At 44.5% G+C, this 18,685-nt stretch overlaps 2 protein-coding genes across 3 annotated transcripts in view; one reads left to right on the top strand and one right to left on the bottom strand.

Annotated features, from left to right (window-relative positions):
- Positions 1-108: 108 nt before the first annotated feature.
- CUNH17orf75 (chromosome unknown C17orf75 homolog) lies at positions 109-6,474 on the top strand. Its single transcript, XM_066200602.1, has 10 exons — positions 109-262; positions 512-592; positions 1,192-1,317; positions 1,753-1,893; positions 2,093-2,150; positions 2,838-2,957; positions 3,531-3,595; positions 3,702-3,838; positions 4,400-4,503; positions 5,119-6,474. Exons 1-10 carry the CDS (start codon positions 135-137, stop codon positions 5,326-5,328), a joined length of 1,170 nt encoding a protein of 389 aa, XP_066056699.1. The 5' UTR covers positions 109-134; the 3' UTR covers positions 5,329-6,474.
- A 1,270-nt stretch (positions 6,475-7,744) lies between these two features.
- Positions 7,745-18,685, bottom strand: part of RHBDL3 (rhomboid like 3) — a 60,725-nt gene continuing 49,784 nt past the window's right edge. For both annotated transcript variants that reach the window (XM_066200666.1, XM_066200667.1), the window contains 4 exons: positions 18,524-18,636; positions 16,368-16,468; positions 13,803-13,863; positions 7,745-13,080 (listed from right to left, as the gene is read on the bottom strand). In XM_066200666.1, the coding sequence (XP_066056763.1) occupies positions 12,809-13,080; positions 13,803-13,863; positions 16,368-16,468; positions 18,524-18,636 (547 nt within the window). In that variant the 3' untranslated portion in view covers positions 7,745-12,808. The remainder of the gene's footprint in view (positions 13,081-13,802; positions 13,864-16,367; positions 16,469-18,523; positions 18,637-18,685) is intronic.

The raw sequence follows: 18,685 nt of genomic DNA, 5'->3' as shown, positions 1-18,685 counted from the left end.
GGCCCGTGCGCTCGGCGGGCTCCTCCCGGCCCGGGCCCGGGGCGGCTGTCGGCGCAGCCGGCGGCGCGGGCGGCGCGGGGCGGGGCGGCAGCGCGGCCCGGAGCTCCCCGCGGCACGGGCGGCGCCGCGGCGCGATGCTGCCGGCGCTGCCGGACGGCGATGAGCGGGAGCTGGAGAGCAGCGAGGAGGGCGGCGGCGCGGGCGAGGAGCGGCGGCCGGAGCGGCACGGCTGCACCTACCACGGCCTCTATGGCTACCGCAGGTGAGGAGCCGGGTTCCCCCGCAGCGAGGCCCTGCCCAGGCCTTGGCCATCCCCAGCTCCCTGAATTCCCTTTATTCCCCCCCCCCCCCCTTGTCTCTCCAGTGAGATTCTTTTCCTCGTATAATGCACCGATTCCCTGCTCCCACTTTTTATTCGCCCTCGGGCCGTGCCTTTTCCCTGCTGCAGCCTTTGTTCCCTGTTGCGCGTCACGGCTGTAAAACTTACTCCCGGGAATCACTCGGCTTCCAGGTCCGCGCAGCAAGGAGCCGCCGGCGGGGATGGCAGCGCCCGCAGCGCCGAGGCACACACACCCTCCACCGAGGACTTCAGGTAAAGCTGAGCTGCAGAGCGGCAGAATCGCGGGAATACCCTGATTTGAAGTCTTTGCCGTATTGCTGTCAGATTACTGTTAGGTCCTCTGCGGTCCTTTCAAAACACAACTCCCCGTGAAAGCGTTCTGGAGTCCCCATGGCACTTCTGGAATACCTGGGGAATGGGCATATATAGAGAGCTCAAGTGATGTATTAAGCAGAAACTATCATCTTTGAGTTTGAACTCTTTTTTTTGCTACTTGATATTCCTCTATTGACTTGGTTTTTCATGTAGGTAACATACAACAAAAATGTATTAATTTTCAATGGACATCGTTCCGTAAGCTCTGTGTTACAGCTGGGGAAACACAGGAGCAAAGAGGGCAGTGTCTGTCTGTAGCTGCTGGGAAGGTCAGCATGAGCTGACAGCACGTCTCCAGACTCCTGGAGAGCGGCAAACCACTGACTGCTCGCGATGGGCCAAAGTCACAGGACTGCCCGAGCTGTCACCAGAGAGAGATCGCAGGGACCCCCTGCTAGAGGCAGGTTCTGCCCATGCTGAGAGACACAAAACAATAACATTTGCCTTTTGGTAACGCTTTCTTCTGGTTTTTAAAGCCTCTCCTTGCTGGACACCAACCTACCAGCTGAAGCGGAGACGGAGCTGCGCAGTTTCGTTGCAAAGCGTCTCACTAAAGGAGCGCTCTTTGAAGGAATGGGCAATGTAGCGTCAGTGGGGCTGAGGTAAAGTTTTGAAATTATTGGTGAATGAGAACTGTAAGGAACATTGGCACATCTTGCCTGCCTGCTGCTGCACTTAGGTTTAATCCTGATTCTATGTTCTCAGTCTGTTGCTGCTGTTAATAACTGCCTTACACAAAGGTACTTTCCTTTCTTTAGGTAACTTTCAGAAAAATATAGTTTTAAATAATTTACTGTTTTAATAATTAAAAAATACTACGGATGTTTTTGATTATTTCCTTTTAAACTACTCTGATCACATAGAAAAGAAAAAAAAAGAGAAGATCTAAGAGCTGCACCTATGGTTGCAAGTACCATGGCCACAGGAGCCACCAGTGCTAACAGTTTAAATTACCTCAGAAATCATGTATGTCTGCTTTTTGCACTTAGTTATTGTGATGTGTCTGGAAAAAAGTAATTTTTTTTCTTTTCTCACAGCATACCAGAAGGTAAAGTTGGTTGTTACTACTGTCGTTTCCAACAAGAAAGTCTTCTGGAAATAGCAACATTGGAATCAGACATCAATGCTCCAGAATATGTGGTTTGTTTCTTAGGCGGCTCAGAGAAAGGTCTGGAACTATATCCTTGCCTGTAACTTTCTTAACCTGTATGGAGAGGGAGGGCATGTAAAAATTATCTTGTCATTTTGTCTGTTCCTGCTTGAAATCAGCTCATTTGTGCACACCTTCCAGTAACTGAAAATGTCAGTAACAGCCATATGCTGAAAGGAAAAAATACAGAGCTTAACTGATGCATCTTATTTTCCTTAAGAAGATACTTTCAGACTTGAGCTGGACAAATACATTCAAAATCTGAAGATAAACCTTGATTTGGAGGTAAACCCTAACTTTTTTTTTGTCACTGGTAAAAATTAGTATTTATGCAGATTAATTGCTAAAACCATCTGGAAGATCTAATCTATAGAGAAAAAAGAGGTGTTTTAACTACCAGAATGAAACACTGGGAGAGATACTTGACTCACTGTAGTACAAAGAATGTCTATGGTGCTATCAGCCACACAAGTCAAAAGGGAAAAAAGGAAGGGGGGACCTTTTTGTGTCAGTCATCAATCTCTTAAAGGTCACTTTAATTTCAGTTAAATTTGGAGAGAAGAATAACTGATAAAAGGTAATGGTCTACAAGGAGCTTATCAATGTCCACCTCGATTCTTACCAGCTCTGAATGTTAAGAAAGGACATTTGTGGGTTTCTTGTCACATTCTAGTGGAAGTTCTGCATTTTAAGGCTCTTTGTCATCCCATCTGCTGTTGCATGGTCTTCACTCAATGTATACCACAATATTACAGTTCTGGCTGTTTCTTGAAATGCAAAGCCTCTCATTGCCGATAAAGTCAGGCTTTAAATGTCAAACTCATTATTTTAGTTCACTGTGGTTTGAGATTAAGAAGGTTCCAACATCCAATTATCTTAGGTTGAGTAGATTCTTAATAGGCTCTATTAAAATTTCTATTGGTGTAGGAATCTGATTTGTAGTTAAAGTTTTAATGTTTCAATGTCTTACAGCAAAAAAATTTGGAGGCCTGTGTTAGCCCCTACCTGAGGAGCTGGTTTGAGGATGCCATCTGCCCTATCCAGAGGGTGGTGCAGCTCTTCCAGGACAAGCTTGCCTCTCTGCTACATGCTGTAAGTGTATTTAAAACGGAGTAGCTAAAAAACCTCCAGAAGGCCTCTCAGTGACTCCAGCATGGTTAAAATGTTTCTTGCATTTGCTTTCCTAGCAGAAGGAAATGAGAAACCCTGCATTTTGTTGTTGTAGAGCAAGTGCTTTTCCCCTGCTTATTGCTAAAGAAGCTTGTAACAATTTCTTATCGCTTAAAAAAACAAATTACCTAATGGTGTCCACGCTGAAATTAGAGGAAGAAAATCAGAAATAGCATGAGCAGGCTGTGCATGCCATAATTCCTCTGAATGAAAAGGGATGTTATATTGTGTGTGTGCCTTGTGTAATTCACTGGAAACAGAAAAGAGACTAATCCTAGCTCTGTTCCCTGAGTTTGAGGAGGCACTCAGCTGACAGCATAACTGCTGGATTTCTTCTGACCGGAGAACCAGCTGCAATGGCAGCTACCTTGACAAGAGCAATTTTTAAAGTACCACATTATGTATTTATTGCTCAGAACTGCAATAGAGCAACAAAAGTAGTACTGAAGTTGCATCCAGCTTTTTCTTTTCTTTTTGTTTCTGTTTTTGCTGAAGGCTCTGAGTTACACTCCTGTAGAAGTTAAAAATGCAGATGAAAGAACAGAAAAGGACATCAGCAGGTAAAGATACTTTGAGCCCAAGGAACCTTTGAGTAACTTGGCTGCTGTGTCTGGCAGTCAACTTGGTGTAAAGGAGCAAGCAGTTGACAAGAGCTTTCTGTGTCAGGTTCCTGGCAGCTGCCAGCCTCCAAGGACTTGTCCAGGAAGGCACAATGACCTCCCTGTGCATTGCCATGACAGAGGAACAGCACAAGTCCATGGTTATAGACTGTAGTGGACCTCAGCCCCAGCTGCATAATGCAGGTGAGATTACATGTTACAACATAACATTACAACTTCATGTTGCTCCCTTGCATCCATCAGCTGCTGTGAGCTGTGACTTGAGGCAGTTGAGGATATTCAGAAGCTCATAGGCTCCTGCCCAGAAAGTTTGGGTTCTGTTTTCCTATGAGGTACCAGAGTGTTTTGTTACACCAAACACACTGGAACTCTGGGTTGAAAATGCTTGCCAATAAAATCTCCAGTACATTTAGTTTGTGGACCATGAAAGTGTGACTTGTACAATTCAGGGAATCTGCAAAACTGTTTTTTTTTTGTTTTTTTTTTTTTTTTTCTGTTGTGGTTTTGACAAATGTTAGGAAAAGGGATTCAACAAGCAGAACATAGTCTTGTGTAATCACTGTAGCTGTGTTTGCTTTTCTTTTCCACGTGTGTTGTTTTTTGTTAAGACTCATTTCCTGGCCCAGGTTTATTGCTACCACTTGTTATGTGAGAGCGATTAGACCAGGTGAATGCAGCTGTATATTTATGTTGAGCTCATTTGCTTTTTCTCATCTCTTCTCTGTGTTTCTGAACATTTCACAGGAAACAACAGATTCTGTGAGGACTGGATGCAAGCTTTTGTGAATGGTGCTGAAGGTGGAAATCCATTTCTCTTCCGTCAGATTTTGGAAAACTTTAAATTGAAGGTACCTGTTCATATGTGTTAAAGACTTGAAGAAGATATTGGGATCACTGAGGGAGCAAATACTATATGCAAAATATTACTTAGCAGTGAGTAAAAGTTTTAGGTTATTATGATGTCTATATGTCATTAACTGATTAACTCTGAAGCTTAATTTGAAGGTTGGCTTGCTGTAGTTGACAAGAACAGCTGTAAATTAGCGTGAAAGTTTCTTCAGTGAATGCTTCAAAGGTGCTTTCTCAAATTTAAAGTAAGACCCACCTTCTTTGTTGCTGTTGGTTGTTTTCTTCAAGTACTGTTCATCTGAGCCTTGCACACACAATCTCATGCAACTGGTAACATGGCTTCAGTAGCTAACACTTCTTAAGTGAGCAGCCATAATAGAATTCTTGCTGCAAGTTGGACACATCACGTTGTGTCCAGACATTTTGCATCATTACAGTGAAAGCTGTGATATGCATCCAAGACAATATTCAATCCGTTTATTACTCTTAAGTAGTAATACAAAATTTCTATTGGAAATGCTTTTGCTTCTCCTGCTATTTGTCCTTTATTTTCCACGACAGTGTGTTTTTGTTCCATGGAGGAGGATAAGAAAATGCTGTTACTCTTTCCCCAGGCTATCCAGGACATTAACAACCTGAAGAGGTTTATCCGCCAGGCTGAAATGAACCACTACGCCTTGTTCAAGTGCTACCTGTTCCTAAAGAACTGTGGCAGTGGAGACATCCTGCTGAAGATTGTGAAAGTAGAACATGCAGAAATGCCAGAAGCCAGGAACGTAGTGACCGTCCTGGAGGAATTCATGAGAGAAACATCAGCGGCTTAAAATTACCTTATGTATAAATCATTAATTTCTTCTGTGCAGCTATTGCAGGATTTTTAATTTATATTTAAAAGTATCGCCCAAGTGAAACCTTAGTTGCAGTTTCACCTACCTTTTCTTGGTTTTAGACAAAGCGCTATGAGCTTTTTTAACGTGTAAATATCAGATACCACAAAGTCCTGCAGAGTCTTCAGATTCTCCAACTGACTTGCTTCTGTTCTGAGGAAATCATGACATTTACAGCCATTGCAAAACCAAACCCAAATCCCTTACCTGGCAAGCATTTCACTCTTTTAAATATTTTAAGTATCTTTAAAATCATTTAGATCTGGCTGCTTTGTTTTAATAAAGAAGCATAAACATGTGGATAGATCTAGGTAATGAATTAATCATTTTAACTTAGATAAGAGAACCTAAGCCAAGTTTGTAGCTGGTTTCTGCTTTCAAACTGCTGGTTTGTTCTGCTGCCACTGGATAGACAAGTAGGCAATTGGAATGAAACAGAGCTGCCTTAAGACTGAACTGTTGCAGTGATCAGTTTGGATGTGCCTGTCTGTGTGTACACACACACAACAGGTGTCTGAAATTCCCAGGCTATTTGATGTATCCCCTTCTTCCTTAGTCTGAGATGTGATCAAGATCTTGGTATGTTCTTATATTACAGTTTTGCATAACTGTAAAGAGTCCTATGTTTTTCAGTCACGATGAAACAAAAAAAAAAAAAAAATCCAGATTTAATATTAAAACTTCTTCAGAATTTGAAGTAAATGAACTTCCCAAATTAATTACTCGGACTTTAAAACATTTCACTGTATCAGCAATGGATTCTTACCACATCATGGGACACCTAGGTGGCAGAATACCTGAAGGAAACGTCTGGCTACAGCTGGAATAAAAACTCACGACGTCTCTGAGTAACCTCATAAAGAGGGCAATTTCTGCAAACCTGAATCAAGCAGAATTCCCCGTGGGTTCCCTTTGCAGCAGAGGGTGTTTGAACTCCCCCTGAAACAGTGCCTGTAACTAACGTGGTTCAGTGTGACTCGTGTTGGTGCTCTGTACTGTGAGGGCAGGAGTTGCTGCTTTCCTGTGACACCACCATGTTGAACCTATCATAAGGTTGACAATAAAACACATTGAAATCCTCAATAGTGCGCCTATAAATTGTCAATGAGTGTGGTTGTTGATGTCTCCTGTTCAAAACCCTTTATCCCTTAAGGCAGAGAAGTTGCAAGTGTGGCATTAACAGCCGAGGTGGCATATAATGTATTTGGGCAGGTCAGAGAAGAAAAGGTGTGAAAGGAAACAAACCCCTCATTCAGCCATTTGCAGGGGCTCTGAGAAGTAACAAGTGTTTTCCTTCATGAATGAGTACAGCAGCACCACTCAAGAAAATATGTCACCCTTTGTTGCTCCTGTACATTTCTAACAAAGTCGGAGCACTGATTGTTCAGTTTTTTGGCTGATCAGGACACAAGAGCGAGCTCAATGCTTAAGTTGGTTGTGAAGAACAGACAGCACAAAAATGTATGGTGCTGGTAGGCTGTAACACCTTTTGCATTAATTGACAAAAGCTGACAAAACCCACCTTACCTTCGTGCTGAAAATCCTCAGCTAATGAACAGAGAGATTTGAGTGCCTCGGAAAGTTCCGTTCAGTGCAGAGAACTGACAGCAAGGGCAGAGTCCCACACGTGGTAGCAGTGATTGCCTCCCTTAGGAGTAGCACATCTGACAGGAACTGCTCCTACAGACATCTTCATTCCTATGAATTACACTTTAGCCCAGTGTTTCCCAACAAAAACACAACTTATTTTTCAAAATAAGCCTCCCCCTTCCGCACCAGTAGAAGGATTTCCATTTTAATCAGTTGGAGGTTTACTGCAGAACTTTCTGGATATGTTGTTTCCACTCTTGATTCAAGAGATTGAGTGTCAAACATTCAGTAGAGCCTGATGTTAAAAGAGCATAACCCTCCTCCTCCCCAGTAAAAAATTTTACTCAAATCTAAAAAAATGTAAAAACATTACTCAAATGTCATCAACTTCTCTGCAGTTCTGAGGTCACTGCAATGAAGGGACAGCTGCTGAAAGGTGAGGCAACACCTGAATTTCCATACAAGTCCCAAGCCAGTTCTGCATCCTCATTAGATCTTGTGGAGAAATGAAGCTGCAGTTCACTCCCCCCTTTATCTGTTAGACAGACATAAAAATGAGTTACCAATGTCATTATTCGAAGTTCACATGGCAGAGCTCCAAACCAAGGGCTCTTTTGTTAAATTCCATCTTAAATGCAGACAAACTTACAAATCTGTCCTTGAAAGTTCTTTTTGGTCGGTTTTTTTGGCTATGTGATACAGAACAACTCAATTTTATTAAAAAAAAAAAAAGAAAAGTTAAATGAAAAAGAAAACAAACAAAAAAACACAAAAAAATTTAATGGATTCTGTGCTCAAATAATATTGTCACAACAAAAATATACAGAATGTACACAATACAAAAATATTTTGAAACATACAATAGCATCTCACCTTGCAAATATCATTTTGTTTTACTAGCCCTTCACAGGGAAAGTACCATTTGTTCAGTATTTTAAGGCAGAAAATTACACAGTTTAGTGCTTTGTGTTTAACACTTGGATGTGTTGTTAGCATTAGTAGTGTAAGCAAAAAAAAAAAAAAAGCTGCATAAATCTGGCTTTATTTGCAAACTGAACAGACACTGTGGGAGTCAGGAGAGAGTCGGTGACAACGTGTCTATCAAGCTCGCTGAAAACAAGGTACTTTAGCTACTTAAATCATAGGGAATATTTTGTGCTCTTGTTGTAAAGTACCCTGAAACATAATTTTTCTGTACTCCTACTGGCATATTAGAAAGCTTCTTCCAATTAAAAGCCAATGATTAATGGTGACATTAAAATACATTTGCCTTTAAATAAGGTTGGTTTCTATCTTAGGTGTGATTCTTTTTTACAGAGCTGCAAAATGCACTGCACTCCTTTATAACCAGCTCTTGGCATCAGCGATTAGAGAAGGAATCTGAGTTCCACCACAGCAAGCACTGCAGAGCAGCCAGCACTGTAAGAGCAGCAGGGGAGCAGCAATATCCAGAGGTGCTGGCCGGGGCTGTCTGGTCCCAGCTTGTCCCCAGACGTGGCTGATGCTGAACTGCCACGTCCCCATTCTCCAGTCCCACTTCAGGCAGAAAAAGGATTGGTGTTCCAAAGCAATTGGGCTGAGCTTGAATCTCTGTGAGCAGACTTTGAGCTCTTTACTCACTGAAGGATGTGTGAAAGTCCTACCCACCGTTCTGTGAGACTAAATATTGGCAGAGAACAGAAACTGCCTTGTGAGGTCAGCAGCCAGCTGTCATGTCAGTACCAGCTCTGAATATGTCAGACTCCATCCTCCTAGCCCAGCTCAAACTGAAAAGGCCCAATCTGATCTAAAACACACGGGCAGCATTAATCCATCAGAAGCAGCAAGGTGTTGGGATACAGAATCCCTGAGCTTTATTTCTAGTAACAATTTCTCTAGCTTCCCCCTTCCCTGTTGATAACATACTTCCCACTGCCAAAGGAGCAAGTGGCGAAAAAGCACAATATGCCACGTAAGTGCTAGGATTCCTCATCAACTGACAGGAAAACAGGGACACAAGATGTTGTCTTAAAAACTCAGCAAAAGTAAATTCATCAGCATTTTTATGACTGCTACCCCTCACACTCACAGATCGGAAACCTCCTCTCCCACCACTGCATGACAACTCTCTCCCTCCTCCTATCCGTGTTATGACCGCCGCGTGTAATCCGTCTCCAAGCATCTCGGAATAAAAGGTGCCGTTTGCAGCGGCGGTGGGCTTCGATCTGCCCGGTTCTCGTCTTTCCTCCTCCTCCCCGGGGCCGCGGGAGCCGCTCGTCCCGCCTGCGGCGGGGCCGGTGCTGCTGCCCGCGGCCGGCAGGTGTCCCCGGCAGCTCCGCATGCAGCGCCGCCCGTTCACGGACCTCTGCTGCAGTCAGCTCGCTGCAAGGCAAATCCACCGCACTAACGGCTGCTTCTCTTCTTTTCTTTTTTTTTTTTTTCTATTCTCCCTCAGGTGTTGTGTCCTCACTCAAGGACACGGCGTAAAATAACTTTGCTCCGAGGTGCTCTGTTCAAAGCTGTGCGCTGCAGACAGTCCTTGCCTTCTGCTCTGGCACTGCACAGTCATAAGGTTCAACGGATTCATGTTTTATCTGACTGATGGAAAATCCCGGCAGTAGCTGAAATAAAACCACATCGAATCACTGAAACCAGTCCCTCAGTGGATGCTCCTTCAGGAACACGCTGCTGACTGTGGCGGGTTGGAACCACAAATGAGCAGGATGGAGAATACTACATCTCCAACATGAGCCAGCAGCTTCAAGGACATCTGGAGGTAACAGAAAAGCCTGGTTGCTGTTAGCTCTGTGGTGCTGCAGCACTGTGGCACTCCTGGGTGTGTTAGAAAATAACATAATTGGAATTCATGGTGCTCTGTAAAAACATAGTGAATTTTCACACTGTAATTTTAATGATTAAAAAAGTAATTTAAAAGCTTAAGCACTTTCTGCTGGTTCTGGCTCCATGAGCTGATGGATTCTTAGCAGACAACAGGCTCTGTGCACAAACTTCTCCATGAATGGGAGGAGATTTCAGCTCTGATGAACAGGAATGTGAGAGAGTTTCATTCCTTCACCTACAATAAATCTAACACTGCCTTAAAGTCTGGCCTTTCTGATCCCCAGGGCTGTTTGTAGACTTGCTCAGGCAGAGTATGGGGACACAGAACAAAGTCAGAAAGATGAACAATAGTTTAAAAGAACAAGTCATAAGATCAACTTCAGAGCTGTTTTCAACCAGTTCATGTAAACTACACTCATCAATGGAAAAAGGACCAAGGAAGGCTGACTGCATTACTCTGTTCAGCTCCCTCCCACTCCTGAGCTAAGACATTTTGGCCACGATCAAGCTGATCAAGAAACTGGTGGCTCTTGAACTTTTATCCTGCTGCTTCCCCTCAGAGCACACACAGGCAGGCACCGATACCTTTACTGGTAAGAAACTCATGGGCAGCAAGTAGCTTTCAGCTGAGAAAACAAAAATAAAAGTCAATTGGTGCACATTGCACTCTGGTAAATGATCTGGGGTTTGTTGCAATTGAAATTTTCTACCAAAATTTTAAAAGCTTTCCTAAGATTTCAGAACTCCCATTCCTGGTCACCTCTATTTTCAAGGCATCTGGAACGAGAAAGGCTTAGCAATAGGTGAGGGAAGGAATGTCCTCCCTACTTCTTAACCATGTCAGAACTCTCCTAGCTCCCACTCTCCTTCCTGCCTGCTCCCAGGGCATCCACAGCTAAGACACTCACTGGGCCAGCACCTGCAACAATCTGTGGGAACTCTGGTGACTGCTGGGATCTGGACCCAAACTGCAGCGGTAAAATGGCTCAGGGAACCAATCCCTTCTCCAAAATGATTAGAGCTCTGGCCCTTATCCCTTCCTCTCGGTCCATGATGGGGGCCCATGAGCAATGTACTGGCCGTGCAGAACGACAGAAGTGCCATCGCCCTCAGAAATCCCATTTCTCTGCACAAAGGTGGCAAAAATCGTTTCCTTTGCAGGCTTATTCCAGGCTGTAGAAACACTTATTTTCTCTCCCCTTCTTCTGAGGCAACAGAAGTTTTATGAGTGCATCTGGTGGGAGAAAACTTTACCCCTCAACCCGGAGTTATTTTTCCATGAGAGGCAAAGAAGGGGGCAGCTGATAAGCACTCGTGGATGTCCCCTCTAGAAGGACAGGCTCCTACTAGCTTGTGGTATCATCTGGAAGCATGGGTAGCACAGCTGAGAGAATAAAGCCCACAATACAGAGTAAACACAACTGCTACGGTGCCCATGGGATGTGCTGTGAAAGACTCTGATGGCTGTGCCTGGGCACCAGCAGGAAATAGAAAAAAGGAAGAGAGGAGCTTGCCTGGAGAGACTCCTATGGCTCAATGTCCAGACCATTGAATAGGTGGGTAAAGGGCAGAGCAGAGGAGGGCACCCACATTCCTGGACTGTAATTTGGCAGCTCTCTAAAGTGACAAGCAAAATAATCACCTTACAGAGAAGAGCACCTCTAAGCTCTGCTTGTGCTACAGATGTCCCCATGTGGTCCCCAGGTGTGTGCAGGCAACTGGATGAACTGTGCCACAGCTCACTTACAGATTGCCTGAACTGGGCTTGACCAATGTTAAAAAAAAGGCATCATTGCAACTAACTGTTGTTTGGAGCCCCTGAACATCCACTGCCTCAGGAAGAGGCATCCTCACAATTTAGAAGTCATATTAAAACCAGTTTTATCCATTTCAGAATGATCACTGTAGCAAATAACACCCTCTCCACTCCACTGGGAAACCAGTGCTACACACGAACTGATTTAACTCCACTGCCTTCGGCGGACTTGGCCCCAAATGGACTGTATGGCTGTGAAGACTGGATAGTTCCCACCCTGGGCTGCTGGAGGTGATCATGGTCCCACCTTCCTAAGTAAGAACCTGCTGGAAGAGTTGAGATCCTTGCTAGGAGCTCACTGCAGGCCAGGCGTTAGGTCAGTGTGGCCAGAAAAAAAAGTGAGAAGAAAACAGCACCTGATTGTCGTCTGATAAAACCACAAATGAACGTTTGCCCTCCTTTTCTTCATTCCTCAAAACAAACAAAAAAAAAAAACCCCACAACTAAAAAACCAAACAACCCAGCCACACCCTCTAGCCACAGCAGGCTGGGGACGGAGGGAATAATGAACTAAAATCAAGTGAAACATGCACAGTTAAAGTCACCTCTGGCTGGGTGTCCGCAACACTCTAAGATTCCCAATGTTTATAGTGCAATTTCATTTGACCTGTAGTTGAAGACTAGCCTCCATCACTTTGTGTGATCAAGTTCTGCCAATTCCTTTGAAAGTTGTGCAAGACAAATTTCAGCATAGGCTAAAATACCTTAGGAACCATTCAAGTAATTAGACAGTGGCACTGGTATGGCTGAACAGTCAGACACGTCCAAAGCAACCAGACTCAAGCTGCCTTGTGAGTAACATTTGAGTCTCTAATGAGTAAATGTCTGCGTTTTCCCTTTTAGTGTTCAGTAACATTGAGGAAATTCACTGAACAATTGGCCATAGTTCCAGCACTGACCTGGAAAATACAAATACCTCATAGAAAATATTGATGTGTGATACCAACCCAAGCAGTCGGTGCCCAGGTGCAGGGCAGAAACTGCAGGGCATGGCCAGCCAGAGTTACAGAGCCTGCTGGGTTTGTGAACAAACTGATCTTTCATGAGGTCTTTAAGTACCTCCTCCAGCACACTCGTGTGTTCAGAAGAATCATCCTCCCCTAAGTTAAATACAAAAATAGATCCTCCATCTTCATTCATTTAACACAGCTGGCAGATGATTTCTGCTCTCCAGTTTTCTGTCCCATGTTTTCAAGGAGGGGGAGGTAGCTTTAGATCCAACAGACTGTAGGCAAAAATATTCCAGAATATGGCAAACAAGACAAAAATGACGTAAATAGAAAGGAAGATCCACCATAAAGTCTGATCTTGGAGTCTCTGCTCATAGTTCCTCAGGATGATGACACCAAGGGTGATTCCAACCATCACCCCTCCCAGGTGAGCCATGAAGCTGGGGTGGGGGCACGGGGGGTAAGCGGAGGGGTGGAATCGCAGCCACACGGCCCTTCCAAACTCAAAGCTCACTGGAACAAACAATAAAAAATAAATTAATGGTCTAGGTTTAGCCCTTCTTAAGTCCATGTTGCGGGCAGCAGTGCATCCCTGAGGAGACAGAGAGGGAGAAACTGCCTTGTATGGTGAGCCCAGGGAAGCTGTGGCTATGTCAGGGCTGTGGCACACGGACATGAGGTCTCTCCAGTGGCTGGAAAGTGGTCTGGGTTTGTGAGAGTGTAGATAGGTTGGGGAATATTCACCTTCTGAAGTTTAAACCAAAACCATAACAAACATGAGTTAGAATTTGAGGACAGCCGTCTGTGATGAACACACAGCTCTAGTTTCCCTGATTGTGCCGCCCCCAGGGATAGGGCTGGAAGTGAATTCATCAGTGTGGGTACAAGGCTGCTGCCAGCCCAGACAGGACATGCTCTAGGAAACCCGAGTATTATCATTATGAAGGCATTCCATGTTTGAGACTGCAAGGAGAAGATGTTTAAGTCCTACTCCTTCACAAACAGCACAAGCTACAGACACCGGCTAACAACAAATCCTTGTTTACAAATGCTTGTGTTGAAAGCCAAAATCTGCACCGGAGAGCAATGTGGCTCCTGCTGCCAGAAGGTCCAGCTGCAAGTTCCTACCAAAACTGCTGCAAAGTCAAAACCCTCTGAATCAGCACGAACTATTATGACAAGGACAAACAAAACAGGACAGGCTGCACGTGTGCCGAGCATTGTGTGGTACTTACTACAGATCAAGGCAACAGCCATGCGCAGCAGTTTGAATTGGCACTTCATTCCTGACCAGTTCTGGAAAAGAGACAAGGAAAACAAAGTCATGCTGCACACAAACCTGTAGGGATATTACATTTAGATCTATCACTTGTCAGGCAACTTCTCAGTGCATTCAAGCCTACTGTGCTTTTTCAGTGCTACTTTCTGTGCCTCAGGCTCCCTGAAATCCTGTCGCTCAGATCTTTGGCAGAGCGTAGAGAAACGATAAAGACTTCAATGAAAGCGTATCAAGGAAACAGTGCCATAAAGAAAGCCTGGACTTAGTCTCCTCTGTCTTCAGGCTTGGTTATTAACCAATAGAGTGGAATAAAAATCTCTGAATGATAATCAGAAATCATGGGAGAAACATTAAAATTCCTCCTTTTCCACTTGCACATGATTTTAAAGCAGGAAAAGAGATCATGTTTTGAGAAACTCAGATGTATGACATCATCATCATCATCATCATTATTATGTGACTAAATGAAAATTTGCCTGTTGAAGGCACACTGAGACACCAAAATAATCAATACCAAGGTTTCTTGTGAAATGCTCCCTATTTGTCACTCTGAAGAAATAAAAAGAATGCTTGTAAACTCTTCAGATTATCTCTAATGGCACTTGGGGTGCAAAAATGCAACCTCCACAAAATAAGTAACTGATTTTCTCTCTCCACAGAGAGACCTAACCAAGCCAGAAAGCTCTGAGCTCATGCTGATTAACACTGTGCTGCCTCCTTCACTTTTCATTTGCATGTAGCTGCTTTGAATCCCTCCCCTCACTCTCCTCCTTGGGGTGACACGCTTTATTGCTTCCCCCTGTCGGGTATTTTATGTATTTAATTCTAATAACATTTATTTTTCCAAGCAGGAATGTTCCCATTTCCTTTGGTTACCAGGAAGCATGAGGGAACGGAAGATTCCAGAGACCTTCCCTGCCACAGTCCCTGCTCTCCCCAGCTGTGCCAGACTGAGCTTTGCTAGCAAGCAGCCAGCACATCTTTCAGTTTGCAGGAGCATCACATCTAGATAACAAGAGAGCACAGGGAGACAACGGGGGGGAAAGGAAAGGAAAAAAAAAATCCTCCACCAGAACTGGAAAGGCAGCAAAAATAATTTCAGATGAGAAGAGAGGCACTGGATAATGGGGAAATAAAGATGCTAAGGAAGCAACTGCTAAATAGATTTGGCGGAGGCCAATGAGTAGTGAAATGACAAATCAATTTGTGATGTTCTAAGAGGTCTGGGAAGGTAACTGCTGAAGACTCTCTATACGCCTCTGGAAGGGCCTCTTGCTCTAAAGCAGACCAAAATTTCCTCCAGCCCTGTGAATTGTGGTGTTAAAAACCCCTGTGTCTGCACTGCCACCCTGAAAGACAGAGGAAGCTCCCTCCTGCTTCCCTTGGCACAGCGGCAGGGAACACAAACCACACTGCACGTAACTGTTTGTAGGGATGCAATTCCCCAGCAGAAACCTTGTGCTATAGGGCTAGCCCCTCCCCTCCACTCCTGACCTCTCTGCCAGCCACTCAACTGTCTGATTTGGACAAGAGCCTCAGCTCATTCATCTTCTGAAAAGCTTGCAGAGGGTGAAGGAGACCAATTCTGCTCAGGGTATCTCATTTCCCAGCTGTTACAAAGCTGTCTGGAGCAGCACCACGGTGGGTCACAGCTGGAGCCTGCTGACTTTACTGCAGACAAGCATCAAGTCAAAGGTTTTCTTTTAGGCTTGACTCCAACACCGCCACAAACACACATCTTCCAGCACCCGTATAACAGATCTTGTATCTCTGCTGCAGCCACCTCACATTATCTTCCCACTCAGATCCAGGGGAGGAGCTTTATCCTCATTTTTATGGTCATTCTACTCTGATATTGCTGGTACAGGACAGACATGACACCACACAAGAATCTTCTATCAGCAAAGCCTTTTTAGCTTGGTGTCAGCTGAGGAGTGCCCTGGGCAGCTGTGCTGGCTTTGCCACCACCTAGCTGGGGACGAGCTCCTGTTTCCAGCCTTAGAAGAATGACAATGCTGGCATTTGTTCACCTTTGTAAAGTATTTCATGAGGTGAAACAGCAAAAAGATGCATCACTAGATCACCCAGGGTTCAGCTTCAGTCTGGGTTTTGGAGATAAGGAATATTCTGCACATGAATAATCCACCGAATGCTAAATTTCCTTAGATACCCACTAAAATGACACAGCACTTGCAGGCAGAAACAGGTCTGCCACTTCTGCAGAGCCAGTCTGCTTTTCAAACATTTCTCAGCCCTTGCATGGAGAGCTGCTAGCCTGAAGAACACTGATAAATCTTGGATTACCAACAACTTTAGGTTGTCCTGGCAACCGCCAGCCATCAGGGTCCCAAGGCACCAGGCGCAGCCACCAACACTTCCATTCCAGGACCCCACCACTGAGACAAAACCCTTAGCTGGGGCAAGCTCTGGATGAGCAACAGCCGGGTCAGGCCTTACTTCCAGCCCCTTTGGGCCACCAGACCGGCTCCCTCTGAGGTCAGACGGTCACTCTGGTACTCACCATCACAATATTGGCCAGGTGAGCAGAGACAAGAGCATACACACCTCCGGAGGAGCCCACCACCGGCGCCCTCATGTCAGCCACTGACACCGCCAGGGACCCTGGGGGAAACAACAAGGCTTTGTGACCACTGCCCACCAAACAAACACACTCTCTCCTACCCTACATCCCTGCTACGGCCTGTTTGTGCTAATTGCTGCAGGTCAGGAGTACGGAAAGAGGAGGGGGAAATTGATTGACTCGTGAAACCAACTCAGTCCTGTCAAGGCAGCGACTGATTGATTCCTCTGCACCTACTTTAAAAGCAGTCAAGCAAGGCAGCAGTGTGTCTTTAAATTTGTGCTGCAAAAAGGCATTTATTCCCTGACTGAAGGAACAAGGAAGCAGGAGACAGACAAATGTCTGTGTTTGTTTCTCACCTGAAGATAAAATAGAAGTAGCTCCCATGTTGGCAAGAAAAATATTAGCCCAGGGAAAAGGAACTGGGGACTTGTAACTTAGCACAGGGCTCTGATCAAAGCACAGCCTGTACAACTTCGGAGTAAAACTAGTCAAAAATAAGCTGGATGGAGACAGTAGACACATGACAGCAAAATGACAGGTCAAGTACATAAAGGCACCACTAATAACAATGCAGCCAAACATAGACATTGCTTCTTCTTATCCCAGTTGGAGGCTTGGATCTGCTCAAAGCTCCTTTCATTGCTGACTTTAAGAATAATATAGGTGATAGAGGGAAAGGCAGATTTGCTGTCACAAGGAAGGGATAATGAAGATCTTTGTGATGAGTGGGAACAGGGAAAAAAACATACTGGCAAATCTTAAGAGAGTCCTTGGTAGTACAGAATCTAATGAACCTTTTTGCTAATTGCCCAACTGATTCCAGGTCAAGAAAGTGCTGAGCTTCCACCAGCCAACTCTGCTGATAGCTCCCTCCTTCCTTGTATGGCCCTGAGACTTCTCAGCTCTTAAACACTGCCATTAAGGGAAAAGTTAACGAGAAATAAAGGAAGCACTGAGTGCCTCAATTTCCAGTCTTAATGTGTCTTCTTAGTAAAGCCAGACAAATGAGAAAGAACCATAAAAGTTGTGGCCTAACTACATCTTACTGTCTATTCCTGATTATTTAGGAGCTGAGTTATCTTTATATTGCCTCAGCGTGAATATAACCATTTGCCTCTCTCCTGGCACATGACGGGATGTTTCACAACCGGCTAAGATATCACTGAAGCCCTGGGGTTTGGTAGGTGTATCTGTATAGAAAAGCTGTGTCTGGAAAGTTGCAAATTGGGCATCACTTTTGTTAGTGCTTGTTAAAATAACAGCCAGGGGACAGTGGAGCTGCTCTGCTAACTCCTTTCTCTGCATTAAATACTGTTGCTGTTTGTACCATGCCTAGTCCTGTGTCCTAGTCCAATTATTCTTTCCACAGTGTCTCTCCTGGAATGCAGGATTTATTAGTACCCAATGCAGCCCATTCTACAAAGGGTTCATCTGCTTTTTATGGAAAAAAAAATAGTTATGTGGCTGGAAACAAACAAACACCATAAATCTTGAACTAAGGCAGTCAATCGCTGTCTGAATTCCACTGTAAAGCTCTTGGTTGTTTTCACACCCTCCTCCTGTTTTAATTAGATGTTGATCTATTGTCAGCTAGCTTCCATCACCTCCAAACTGCTGGAAATTCCAAACATAAATAAAAGCAATTCAGCACAAACTAAAAATCAATCAGACCCCAGGGCTTAATGATGAAATGAATTTTCCAGATTTCTGTGCACTGCTCACAATCTACGACCAAATACTTCTTGCTTACTTAGGCTTTAGAAAGGTGACAGACAGGACAAATGGAGGAAAAACTGGCACAGGACCAGCATGACTCCACATTCAGGAAGATCATCTAAAGCAAGGCTATTTTAAAACAACGGGCAGTCGGTGCATTTTTAGCAGGTCTCCTAAACACAGAGTCTATGGCTACATAGAAATAGATGTCAACTTTTACCATATTTACTGTGTCCAGCCTCAAAAGGATTTCAATGCACAGAAGATCAGTGAATGCTCCTCTCCTAATCGCGAATATCACAAAACATTTCTCCAATCAATAGTCAGCACAGATATTTCACTGCTTCTCCACCTGGGCACGCAGGGGTGTCACCTACCTGCCACAACTCCTGCAACGTACACAAAACTGATCCTCGCAGCTCCGTGCACCATCTCCAGAGGAACCCCAACCAAGAGCTGAAGGACAACATTGAGCCCAAGATGTTCAATCCTGCAGCAAGGAAAAACAACAGTTGTCCCCTTTCCCAACTCTTCATCTC

The sequence above is a fragment of the Chamaea fasciata genome, unplaced genomic scaffold (assembly GCF_029207755.1).
Source record: "Chamaea fasciata isolate MVZ Bird 193981 ecotype frontalis unplaced genomic scaffold, bChaFas1.0.hap1 SCAF_19, whole genome shotgun sequence".
In the NCBI taxonomy this organism is placed as follows: domain Eukaryota; kingdom Metazoa; phylum Chordata; class Aves; order Passeriformes; family Sylviidae; genus Chamaea; species Chamaea fasciata.
The sequence above is the reverse complement of the archived record's forward strand: the minus strand, read 5'-3'. Positions and strand labels throughout refer to the sequence as shown.